At 34.2% G+C, this 12,694-nt stretch overlaps 2 protein-coding genes across 3 annotated transcripts; both read right to left on the reverse strand.

The window, feature by feature from the left end:
- On the reverse strand, positions 1,208-2,227 carry LOC109708709 (LOB domain-containing protein 37-like). The gene is made up of 2 exons (XM_020230528.1): positions 1,988-2,227; positions 1,208-1,768 (listed from the first exon to the last, which is right to left on the reverse strand). Exons 1-2 carry the CDS (start codon positions 2,175-2,177, stop codon positions 1,398-1,400), a joined length of 561 nt encoding a protein of 186 aa, XP_020086117.1. The 5' UTR covers positions 2,178-2,227; the 3' UTR covers positions 1,208-1,397.
- On the reverse strand, positions 5,406-10,486 carry LOC109706823 (UPF0553 protein-like). Of its 2 annotated transcripts, XM_020227834.1 has the most exons (7): positions 10,284-10,485; positions 9,767-9,910; positions 9,070-9,168; positions 8,805-8,881; positions 8,475-8,583; positions 7,050-7,378; positions 5,406-5,861 (listed from the first exon to the last, which is right to left on the reverse strand). In XM_020227834.1, exons 1-7 carry the CDS (start codon positions 10,351-10,353, stop codon positions 5,769-5,771), a joined length of 921 nt encoding a protein of 306 aa, XP_020083423.1. In that variant the 5' UTR covers positions 10,354-10,485; the 3' UTR covers positions 5,406-5,768. The 2 variants fall into 2 exon arrangements, with proteins under 2 accessions (XP_020083423.1, XP_020083428.1); XM_020227839.1 differs by lacking the exon at positions 9,767-9,910 and having other exon boundaries at positions 10,284-10,486.

Below are 12,694 nucleotides of genomic sequence, written 5' to 3' on the forward strand. Positions count from 1 at the left end.
AACTTTATCAAATGATGTGATACGCTCAACACAAATTCATTGCATTGAAGTGGCTGAGCCAAACCTGGTCTCTTATATTGGAGAAAAGTCGTCGTTACAACGCGTGAACTGTGTTTTTATTTTTATTTTTAGTTTGAAAAGGCTCTAGATATATTTTTATTTTAAGGTCCTAAAAGTAATTATTATTATTATTATTATCATTATTTATTGATTAGACGAGCTTAATAGGCTTGCAGAATTAGCAACCTCAGTTGGATGAGGGGGAGCCACATAGCAAATTGTGCCCTCCATTGATCGATCAGTTTTGTTCATGATATGTAATATTAATTTAGATGGTAGAAATACGAAATTATTATAAATTAGAAAGTTTTCTTAATTTTATATTTTATTATGAGAAGGATTATTAGTAGTCTATTAATTAATAATAACATATATATTAATTAGCTTTTAACAACCTCTCCACCAAAATAATTTGATTAGTAATAAATTTATTATTGTAAATATAAAATATAAAATATTATTTAAACATTATAAATTTTGAACCAAATGCTCACTAGCTAATAGTAATTTTAAAAACTACATGATATGTGCTATTGTGTTGGTGTGTTGGCATAATAGATGGAGCACATCAACAAAAAGATATATAACTCATATAGTACGAAAATCTCGGGAAATATTTGTCCCGGCATTATTGAGGTATCTGCTAATTAATCAATTTTTTTTATATTACATTTACATATGCCCACATATTAATTAATACCCACATATTAATAAAATATAAGATAATATCATATAATATCCTACAAAAGTACTATATATAAATTATAAACTATATAGAATGGGCTAGTTTGAGAAGATGCTATTAACTAAAACAAACAAATAATAACAATCCAATCGACTACATGCACGCTTCTAGAATGAGAAAGATAAGAAAAATATTATTTGTACACTCTAAATATAAATGTAAATACAATACATGTTGATCTCTATTTGAATGTATAAATATTTAATTCGGTATATTTTTGTAATTTCTGAGAGAAGCTTATATATTTCGTAAATAAAGAGTGTTGAAAAATATCTAAAATGAGATATTATATTCTTTCATTTATCTCGTAGATAAAATATGTTATTATATTAAATTATGAATACAGAATCTTTTAAGGTGCAAAAATTTAACTACTTTTTCTATAATCACACGAGACAAAAGTTTTATACCAAATAAATTATTCTTTTCTTTATCTCCAAGTATAGATGCAAATGTAAATTCATTCATTTAACATAAACGGGTCATCCTCGATCCGGCCGCAGGAAACTGCCACTGGAATATCAAACTCAATTAACACACGCAGCAACTGCACAACACTACACAAACACTCCTGTCTTCAAAAATTTTAGCATCAAACAAACAAATTCAAAAGCTGAGGTCCTCCTCCTCCTCCATTTTCACTCACAGTCACCGAGCCCTCGGAGTTCACCGACGGCGTCCGCAGCCTCTTCCTCTGCCGCCTCTTCTCCTCTTTCGCGGGCGGCGCCGGCAACATCGGCGTGAGATAGAGATCCAAGTCGCATTGCCGTGACGACGACGTCTCTTCGATCCCTACGGCGGCGGCGAGATCCTCTGGAAGTGGGCGGATGGACTCGCCGCGGAGGACGGCGTGGACGGCGGCCTGGCACAGATGCCAGTTGCCGGCCCAGAGCAGCCCCACGGCGCCGCCGACGGGACTGATCGTGCGCCCGCAGGCTTCGAACAAAAGCGATCGAAATAGCGCTACAATTTTTATTATTGACAGAACAGAAAGAATCAAAATATAGTATAATACAGTTAGCCACAGCGACCCTGCTGTGTAGGCATCAAAATTTAATTCAACAATACTAATATCATAAAAAATAAAAAAAAATAAAATTTAAGGATAAATAATTATGAAACTATGGAATATGAAAAATAATACTTTTAGCCGCTGACACAGACATAGATATAGATACGTACCGGGCCGATGAGAGAGGGGGACGGCGGAGAGAAAGGCGGAGAGACCGGCGCGGCCGAAGAACTTGGCGACGAAGAGCGTGGCGTGGCCCTGCGCCTCCGCCCCGTCGACCCACCCCTCCAAGCAAACCCTAAGCAAGCAACCCTCTCCGCACCCCTTCCGTAGTACCCGGCACCCGTTGCAGCTCATCATACATATATGTATATATATATATATATATATATTCAAAATCAAGAATGATCACTAACTTGAGGATTAGTAGTCAATCCATAAGTAACATATTATAATAAAATAATTTATAGTCAAGAGTCCCTTGCGGAGTAAATTGCACTACTACCTCCTGAACTTTTGGCGAGTTTCACTTAACCTCCCAAACTCTTAAAATATACATCTAACACCCTAAACTCTAATATTTCATTCGTTTTACCCCTTTCGTCAGTTTCCGGTTAACGGAGCTTGACAGAAAACTGACGGAAGGGGTAATATGAACGAAATATTATAGTTTAGGGGGTTAGATGTCCATTTTAGNTTTCCGCGCTGGGTCCCCGCCCTACCCCACAGTAGATTTCTGCGTGCACCAGGTGTATCCACGTAACAAGTATAACTCATGGACCACACTCTACGGTAAGTATATTTGTACATTTAATTTTACTATGTAAGAAAATTATAAATTATGGAAAAAGCTACTATCTTGGTGTTAATTAAGTAGCTGTTTGGCGCAGATGAATTTCGAGCACAAGTGTTAATTATTTGAGCATGACTACTCAAAAAAAATAATAATAAAATAAAATTATTTATGTAGTTTTTGCTGTAGCAAAGGTGGAATAAGAGAATTGAAGATTTTATTTTTGCGAGTTAGAAACTCTGGAAAACTTTTGCTTTTTGAATATATAACAAATGTGCAAATTTGCTAGAGACCTAACTGATCTAATTTTACCTCTGAAATATAAAAAATAATCGCTAATATTAATAAATTTAGCAGCAAAATAGGTGTCCCGCATTTATGATATTTAAAATATAGTCATTTCGTCATCAGAAATTGCATTTAGGAGGTCTAAATTCTCGTATTAAGGCTTGTAAAGCAGGTTTTTAAGGATGTGGTGCACTGTGCACCGGGTTCATGAAAAATTGTCGCCATCCCACCCTACGATTCCTTTGGAGGCGTACCCATCGACGCGCCTCGGTTCTTATCTTGTCCCAAACTTTTTCTATTATTTTATTCTATATCAGGGTTTCTTGCAAGTAGGTCCGTGGGTATATTTTAATTGCGAACTAGTCACTTTTTTAGCTTTTGCAATTGCCCCTTCTGATTATGGTGATAACACATAGGTTGAGAACCATTTTGTGGTAAAAATTTTGACATTAAAAAGAGAATATATAGCGACCACTGTTTAGTGCAATTAGTTGGTACCTGATAGATAACTAACAGGTTGGGGTTTGATACACTGCATGACTCTTTACTAAAGGCGCGATTTAGCTTTGGCTTGAAAAAATTTTATAAAAAAGTTTAGTGGGGAGCTTTTCATCGATACCTCATTAAGAAGCCTCCGATCCACTGTCATGTGCCAGTTTTATTGTCATTATTCAAGAATTATAATATTTTTTTCTAGAGTTTTGGAATTAAAAAATGTCCATAAATTTTTGGATGGAAGTGAAACTAATAGGTGGTAGAGTCATGGACGTTCCAACAAGATGTCGTTGGGAAACTCACTACTGAGAAAAAGGAAAAAAAACAAAAAACAAAAAACGAAAGAGATAAAATAGGTATTAATACAAAAAAAATTCTCTACTTGTAAAAGACTCGATAGATTAGATATAATAGTTAAAAATTTGGATGAGATTTAATATAATACCATAGATAACAAGTTGGTCCTTGCATTATTAGAGAACATGATGTTTGGGGAGTCTCAAATTGCGCCATACAATTTGATAATAGCATATATCTTGGTCTTATCATGTTCCTTTCTTTCTTTTCTTTGAATCGAATTTTTGATTTATTCCAAAAACCTATCTTGAAAACGTACACAAATGTCTATTATGAAAGAGTTACTCACTTCATTCTTGGTTTTATTCCCAGTTATTTTATTTTACTTTATTACTTTTTAAGTGTTAACTAGGTTTAAGTTAGTTTGAATATTAGTACGGCCGAAGCTAGTTTTCCGGTTGTCAAAGCAAATACATTAAACCTGATCATGATTTAGCTTTCTCTTTTTTAGATCTGGCAATATCATAATTTGCTTATTCCTTGAATACAATGGTAAAAGAGTATGTATGATAAGAAAGTGGGGTGAAAAACTATCTCATTTATTCCTATAAAAGATAACACGTTAGCAAATAGTGGTTGTAGCTAGTAACTTCTTACACTGTTGAGCTTAGATGTACAAGCATAATTGAGGAATAGTCTTAATAAAAGGAGGTCTGTATTCATTGATTTTAACATAAAGAAGGAAGAAGATTTATTATTTGTTGAGAGGAGGAGAATTGGTTGGAGACAACAATATATTCTCCGTAGCAACTTGAATGCGGAAGAGGGTTCCATCAATAATTGCAATCCCCTGCTTAACCCTTGCTGCAGTGGTGACGTTTTTATTCACGAACAGGGATGCTTTGTTTTGAGCCTATCTTAACCAGTGACACAGAAAAAAAAAAAAAAAAAAAAAAAAAAAAAAAAGAAAAAAAAAAAGAAGCCTGTTTGGACTTTGGAATGTTTTGATTCCTAAGTTTCTCATCAATAGATGTCCAGTGATAACTCACGCGCTGTAAGTTCAAAATGAGATTGCAATAATCATGATTTTTCTGAATAACGCATTTACCTACGAGGTGATTGAGGTCGTATCAGTCATAACTCCGAATGCAACAATTATTACGGCGCGAAAAAAGAAATTGTACCGAATAAAATATTCAGACTTCCTAATAAGCAACAATTTAGTCCCGAACCTTCTCACTCAGACGCTTTAGTTTGTAAACTTTCTGGCGTACTTTGATACCATCTATGGAAGCTAAAAAGACACTGACAAAATGCGACCTGTTTGCAGAAACTACCTTTCCAGTTCCTATTTGAGATGCAGTAAACAACAATCTCAGGTCGAAAATCCGCATCAAACTGGACTGGGTATTGCGAATTACCGGAACCGTATTGAGAGGGTTTTTGTTACTCTGTGATTGGGTTTTAGACCTGTGAACAATAATACACAGGCCTAAAGCCTTATATTCGGAAAATCGGCGTAGGTGGGCCGAAAAAGTTGAGTTTCTTAGCAATGATTGACACCACATTTGGATGGAGAGAAAAGAAGAGGAGAAAAGAGAGTTAGGATAAAACATCACTTTCAATCATTTGAATTAAAACCAGAGAGGAGAAGCAATGAAAACCAGAGAAAACAATCAATTTCTTTTGGCTCGAAAAAGTAGAGGGAACAGAAGAGATAAAATTAGCGTTATTCGCAATTATTTTGGTCTATAAGTAGCAAGCCTCATACCGCAAAACAAGTTTTGTGATTCCACTTCATGAGTCATTTTGGACTTGAATTCATCAGAAGTTTTCAAAGTACTCATGCTTATTGATTCAGTTTTTAACTGAACCAGGTTAACCCTACCTTGCAAAATCTGAATAAATAAGCTTAACATAGAAGTTAATACTGCCTTCCTTACCCCTTTTTCAGGGCAATTCTCAAAAAAGGAATGATTTGTTACCTATAACAGTGAGATCGGCAGGAAGAAATTCATATCAATCGTCATATGGTGAAGAAGATTAAATTAACCATGGCCCGAAATGCAGCTTCCGATTCAATAATATATCGAAAGAGTGCGATGATGTGGCAGAGACGCATTTTGAACGCCACATGACCAGAGCCAAAGATCGATTTCTATACTAAGCACCTGTAAAACAAGTAGATAGCAGCATTAATTAAATGACCTTTAGATGAATCGCAATAGACATCAGAGCTTTTGTCATTTCGTTACTGCTGCAATAAATACATAATGAACTAAATTAGCTTGACCTATGTGTCCCGATCCTGTCAGAGTGGCTTTCAATAAACCTTTTTTTTTATTGTCATTTTTTATCTTACTGCAGGAAATAAGACCTAGAGAAGAAGATCACAAAAATAATTTACTTAAAGCTATATTAGGTTAATAAGTAGGATAGCAGTTTCTCTTGAGCATCAAACTCATACAAATGAAAAAAATTAGAAGTAAAGGAAAAAAAAAACATATTGAAGTATAATTAATGAACTAATTTGATGTAAGAATTGAGGGTAAATATCTTAGTTGTTAAAAAGAAAACATCCTCAAGAGTCTTATGTCGATCTCTCAATAATGCTATTTTTTTCAGCAGTATACTTTGTAAATTACAAGACAATAAAAAGGCATCTATTAGCCTACACATGATGGGGAACGACCATAAATCTTTAGTAAGGATTTCCTGTATGATCAACATTAAATTGATATTAACAGTCAACTTTATAGACTATGATGATAGACGGATGCTGTTCATCTTATTACTTCTTGCAGCATTAGTTTCTAGCATAATTTCAATAAAAATGTTTACGGAAAACTATTTATAGATGAAGAGCAACAGGTGCAGGAGAGGGCGCCAGTTTTATTCCTATCACTCGATCTTCTTTAGTGGGGCTCAGTGAAAACTAGTGAGAAGTTTTGATAAACAAATCATTTATTAGTCAACTAAATTTCCTCTGTCACATGGCATGCAAATATTTCGACAGCGTCAAAAAAAAAAGTTCAAATATTACAGGCTTATCTGATTACCAACCATCCTGTTCCTAACACCTAATATAAAAAATGCTGCAAATGAGTTTTCTCTCTTATCTCTTGAATAAAAAATTTCTTTGCCTTGTAGTGTTGTAGTTTATCTTCACAACACTTTTTTATTCCTAAGCAAAGTTAAAGCGCAGTGCTTTAAACAAGTGAATTGGCAATTTCTTCTATCAAAATACTTTAACCATATCCGGAACAAACTACCTAATGAAATAAATTTACCAAAAAATAAGAGAATGGAAAAATAGGTCAGTGATGAAAGTTTGACAAGAGAAAGGAAAAGGTGTATACCTGTTTCCCAAATTTTCTTTTGATGAGTTCTCTCATTTTCTCCACAGCATAAATAGAACAAGCACGCAACTCAGCTTCCTCCTCACTACCAGCAACTATCTCTTTATTCGAATCGATGGAACTAGATAAGGCTGAACTGTACTTTAATATGCCAAGCTGTCTGAGTACTGCGGGGACAATATAGTCCGCAAATATTGTCACAGATTTTATGTCATAGAAATCTCCATATCCTCGACCCTTGAAAGCACCCCACAGGTCAGCAACAAAGATCTGTGCCCTTTTGTACAGAAAAATCTGATGTCCCTTGTAAAGAGAATGATCTCGAAAACCTATTTAAGGCAATTAGAAGTTGAAACAATACTTGAAGACACAACAATTTTAAGATATGCATACAATAGCAAAAGGTAACTTAGAGTGAAAGTAGACAAATAAAGCCTTAAGTGCATGTCAATCAAGTTAGAGGCTTAGATATGATAATGAAAATTTATGAAAATATAAATAACTAAATAATAGATTTAAATGAAAGCTCGCTGTCAAGAATTGGTACAAGGAATAGGTATAAGATAATAATTAAGACAGCACACACAAATTACAAACTGAAGTCTTCTGCATAAACAGGAAAAGGAGTTTATTTCATGACATCCCCCAATCACAATATTCTTATAATGTGTTGAGAGTTGGGGTTTCTTCAGAAAAAAAAATCCATGCTAGTGCTATAGGTTAATACACATGAATATGTTCATCTTAAGCTCATAGTTTACTGACAAGAAGCTAATAAATTGCCAAGGAAACCAGCTTCCTGGTCATCGCAATGCATATCTCAGATAGAGCTATTTTATAACAGTATCTTTTTTAATCTGTTTATCTGAAAAAGACAACTGTAGATTGTGTTGTTAAACATGCAATATCTTAAAATAGTACAGTTAATACTACAAAAAATAAAATAAAATACTGTGCAACAGATTAGGCTAGAAAATATTTGATAGTGCATGGATCCATGTATCGTGTTCCATTGAGTTCATTATGTCCTCAGGCTATCAGGACATGGTTATTATCAATGCTCATGTTCACTAAGAACCAGTTTGCTGCTTAAATATCTTTCATGATATGATAAACCACCTTGTAAGTGGAATCCATATCCTGAAGATGCTGAATTGTTAAAGACTCCACAATTGCTAAATCAAACCCATTATATTGTCTCTCTTGAATGCTAGAATACCTAATCTGACAATCTCTCTTGTTTATTAACGGCTATGTTTTAATTAGTTACCTAGAGGCCATAAGTTAAACAATTAAATATCCTTGCTAAAATAAGACACCAACCAAAAGAAGATAAGAGACCTATCGTCTTGTCTAAATGAATAGACATTAACGACTCGCATGCACACCAAAGCAAAAGATAACTGCCATTAAGAGAAAGCATACCAGGAAAGTGACGTGCAATAAGTGCAACTAGCGATTCAGCAGAATTTCCACAGGATCTTACGAGATTAACTGCCTGTCCTCCAAAGCTTCTCTCAAGTTCCAGACCAACCTTAATTGATCAAAGCATAAAACTTGATAAAAAATGCAACTCTTTTTAGAATCTCCACCATTTGTAAGCACTACACACTAGTACTTAGCTTTTATAGATGAGTAGTATATTCGGCAAACATAACGTGAACAGGTCTAAAGCATAATATGTGAACCAAGAGAAAGAAAAGGATGTAAGATGAGACAATCTGCCAAACAATCTGTCAAGTGAGCAAACACTACCTCATGCAGCAGGCGCACTCTTTCCTCCTCAATCGGCAGACGGCGTGGCCATTTCAGAAGCTCACGTAACTGGGGACCTGAATTTCCCACAAATTGAGTTCAAGTTGTATCAATTTTTTGATGATGAACTGAACCCATTTGATGATTTGCTAATGGATAATTTCATAACGCATGAACAATCCCAGGTATAAAGGGAAAAAACCAACAATCTAATTTACAAGAATAAGAATAGAAAGAAGCAATGCTCAAAGGGGTTATAAGTTACCAGTATAATTCTGAAGACGATCTGCATCAAGAGCAGATTTGTCATTCTCCAGAGCATCCTTAAGTCCCAAAGCCAAATGGTCATAGCTTAGGTCTTTGTCTGTTCAAGATATGTAAATGCAAGAAATAAAAGCCAATCAACTTCACAATAATGAAAAATAAAACATTTCGTCATGCAAAAAGATGCAAGAGATGTATTTCAAACATAATTCAACCGACTGTTGTCCATTCTTCTGAATGAAGGTAATGCCAGTGAAGTTAATGCCAGGACTTGATAGAATTTCTAGATGAAGTTAGTCATCGATTAAAACAACTTATAGTTTAGTGATCAAAGTATAATTTATTTTACAATTTGTTGACTTCTAACATAATTGCCCCCCCNCCCCCCCCCCAAACAAAAGTATCAAAACAAACTGGAATTAAAATTTGAACATGAAGAAAGTAACGTAATCGCTGTTCCAAAACACATTAAATGAAGAGCACCATAAGGCTACTCTGTTTTGAGCTGCATAAGTAAAAACAAGAACACGCTATTACAATTGAATATGCTCCTAAAGACAGGCAAATTTCCCTCTTTTTTCCTTTGAGAAGATAAATGATTGAGTAATTTCAGTTCCAGCAACTTGAAAGCTACAATACTTCCTTAAAAACTGTCAAAAAATTACTAGCTTAATAAGAAATGTCTAGAAAATTCATACCTGGCCAAAAACAAAAGTTTAATGCATCCAAAACAAGTAGATACTGAACAGTAAGAGGCCCATTATCAAAGTAGTGAATCCCTTCAAAATTCCATTCCACTTTCGGAATCGCACCCTGAATACCATCCACTACTTTCTCAATTTCTGCGAATTGAAGCAAAAAAAAGAGAAAAAAGCCCTCCTTTTAAGCAAACACACATAACAAAGAAGTAAAAGCAGCAACTTTTTACAATATCTAACAATGTAAAGAACCATTAAATTACACAGATAAGGCAAAACAAACCCTGGGTCATCAAACCAATCCACTGTATCGAAACCAACCGTATCCCTTATCGCAAGTCCCAAATCACAAAACAGGCTAACAATAACAGCAGATAAAGCCATAGAGCTATGCGATATCACCAAACTGGGACGAGCGAGCGAGTATTGCATTCTAAAACCCTAGCCCCAGGATTTGAATCTGAATCGAACTACCCTACAGGAGAAGGGAGGAGACGAGGGTTTGTAGAGGGGTTACCCAGCGAATCCACCTTCACGTGAGCCGCGCGCGTCGCCACCCACGCCGTCGTCGTCCTCACCTCCTCCATTGCGCTCTCCCTCTCTCTCCGTGTCTCTCTAGGGTTCTCTCTCTCTTCGTCCTCTCTCTAGGGTTCTCCCTATCCTCGTCGTTGTGGCCAATAGGAGATGCGTTTTATCACGTCCCGTGCCCCTCGGAGCTTTCCCGCTTAGGGATTGAACACGAGGAGCGCAGCCCATGGACCGAGGAAGTATTCCCTGCACCGGGTTTAGTAGTCCATTTTGTACACCGCCCCCCTAACTTTCCATAGTGAGAGGCTTGAGAACCAATATTTAATTCAGTTACTGTCCGTGCCTAGCGCAATTGCGCAAATGTCAAATAACTTGGTAGCTTATATCCGAGGTCGCAAATTCGAATCCTAATTGATTTACTTTTTCAACTTAGTTTATTTCTAAATAAAATAAACAAGCGGGTAACATGATACCTATCTCTCAAAAAATATATTTAATTCAGTCATGAGTCCTAAAAATACTTACAAGCATAAAACGTATAGAACTTAACTAAATTATGAAGTATTTTAAATTTATTATTTAATATTTCAAATTGTTTAATTTTAGTCATTAAACGACATTTTTACTTTATTTAATCTAATTTTTTAATTTAATGATTTATAATTGCGAAAAATGTATGTGTTATATGTGCTAACTAATCTATGTATTCAAATTTTAAAGTCAAAATTTTATTGACTAACTCAAATCAAACAAATTGATAGATTTTTTAAAAGATTAGATAGCAGATTCCAAATGGTTTATAGTTCAGATAAATTCCATATTTATATCAAAACTATATATCAAAAATTATAATTTTGACTAGTCCTTCAAAATATTATTTTTATATAGTATTGATGTTTTATAATACAATACAGAAAAATTTAATTGGTTGATGCACGCGTACTAAAAAAATTATATAAAATGCTAAAAAATCAACACTATATGAAACTAACTTTTGAGGATCTAAAAATTTTTAAAAAGTAAATAATAACTCTCTCTCCGTCGTTCTAGGTAAAAGATTTTTCAAAATCTATCTTACATTTTATATATTTGTTTTATGCTGCAAATTATATTAGTCAGATTAGATTTTGATTTTAAAAAAATGATTATCAAATTATAAAGTATGGTGCATAGTGTATATTACTCCGGGTGTAGCTAATAGTTTTCGCTTGTCGACTGAGCAGAAATTACTGAAATACCCCTCTTCTTTGTCTTAAGGACTCGGGGATATCCTTCGAGTCTTGTCGTGTAATTGGCCGTTTGATCTCGTCCGACGCTGCAATATGGACCGTCGGATTAGTGGGGCCCGCGTGTACGAGGAGGTCGCTTTCGTTGATTTTGCTGGATTGTGCGGACCATGTTTTCCACATCTGGTTTGTAGGCAAAGATTTCTCATATCTTTTTCCAGACACATGGGGATAGATGCAGAAACTTTTTTTTTTTTTTTTTTGATTGAGAGATAGGTAACACGCTATCCATTTCGTTTATTTCATTTAGAAAATTTAGCTGAAAATGTGAATCAAATAAGATTTGAACTTGAGTCTCGGATACTAGCCACCAAACCTTTTTGTCACTTGCTTTAGAGACAGTCGGTATGCAGAAATAATTATTAATAATTATAAAAAAATACTTATTTTAGGTAAAGATCTGTTTGTCTCATCAACATAAAATCGTAAAAAAAAACAAAATCTTTTATTTAAAACTTTTGGTGAATTTTTTTTTGCACGTTTTATAATATTTGGTTTGTAGAAAAAAAAAAAAAAAAAAAAAAAAAAACATAAGTTTCCATCAATATTTATTTGGTTTCGGGGAAAAAAATGAATTAAAAAAATTTTGTTTTTTTTTACGATTTTACTTTTTATTTTTCATCGAAAATTAACGGAAAACGAAAACTTCAGTTTTTTCTTAAATCTGTAAAAATACTTTTATGTCGGACCAAACAAGCAGAAAAATAATTTTCATACCAAAAAATAATTTTTTGTTTCATTTTTTGCAGTACCAAACACCCCTTAATTAAACTTGTGCAGAACTAGTGTAAACTATAAATTATTTAAATTAGTTATCTAATCTTTCAAAATTTTAATTTTGTTATCTAATTTTTAAATTTCTTTGATTTAAATCAGTCAATGATATTTCATCTTCAAAATTTGAATACTGTGCTTATTGTTCCAGATGTAGTTCGTAAATTCCATGCAACGTTCGTAATTCTAAATTTATTAAAATAATTAATTAGCTTAATTTTTGAAGTTACAATACCGTGGGTTGATTCAGATTAAGACGGTAGGCTTGAATATCAAATGTACAGATTCGGGGGTAAATCTTGCAGATACAGAAACTGTGGTAACGGTTCGAGTATAATTT

This window comes from Ananas comosus, linkage group 1, assembly GCF_001540865.1.
Source record: "Ananas comosus cultivar F153 linkage group 1, ASM154086v1, whole genome shotgun sequence".
Classification (NCBI taxonomy): Eukaryota; Viridiplantae; Streptophyta; class Magnoliopsida; order Poales; family Bromeliaceae; genus Ananas; species Ananas comosus.

Coding starts and splice junctions, on each gene's coding strand:
- LOC109708709 (XM_020230528.1), bottom strand. CDS start 2,177: ATGATGAGCTGCAACGGGTGCCGGGTACTACGGAAGGGGTGCGGAGAG. Junction 1,769..1,987: donor CCCCCTCTCTCATCGGCCCG/GTACGTATCTAT, acceptor TAAAAATTGTAG/CGCTATTTCGATCGCTTTTG.
- LOC109706823 (XM_020227834.1), bottom strand. CDS start 10,353: ATGGAGGAGGTGAGGACGACGACGGCGTGGGTGGCGACGCGCGCGGCT. Junction 9,169..9,766: donor AAACTTTTGTTTTTGGCCAG/GTATGAATTTTC, acceptor TATCTTGAACAG/ACAAAGACCTAAGCTATGAC. Junction 5,862..7,049: donor AAAGAAAATTTGGGAAACAG/GTATACACCTTT, acceptor CTTGTTTTACAG/GTGCTTAGTATAGAAATCGA.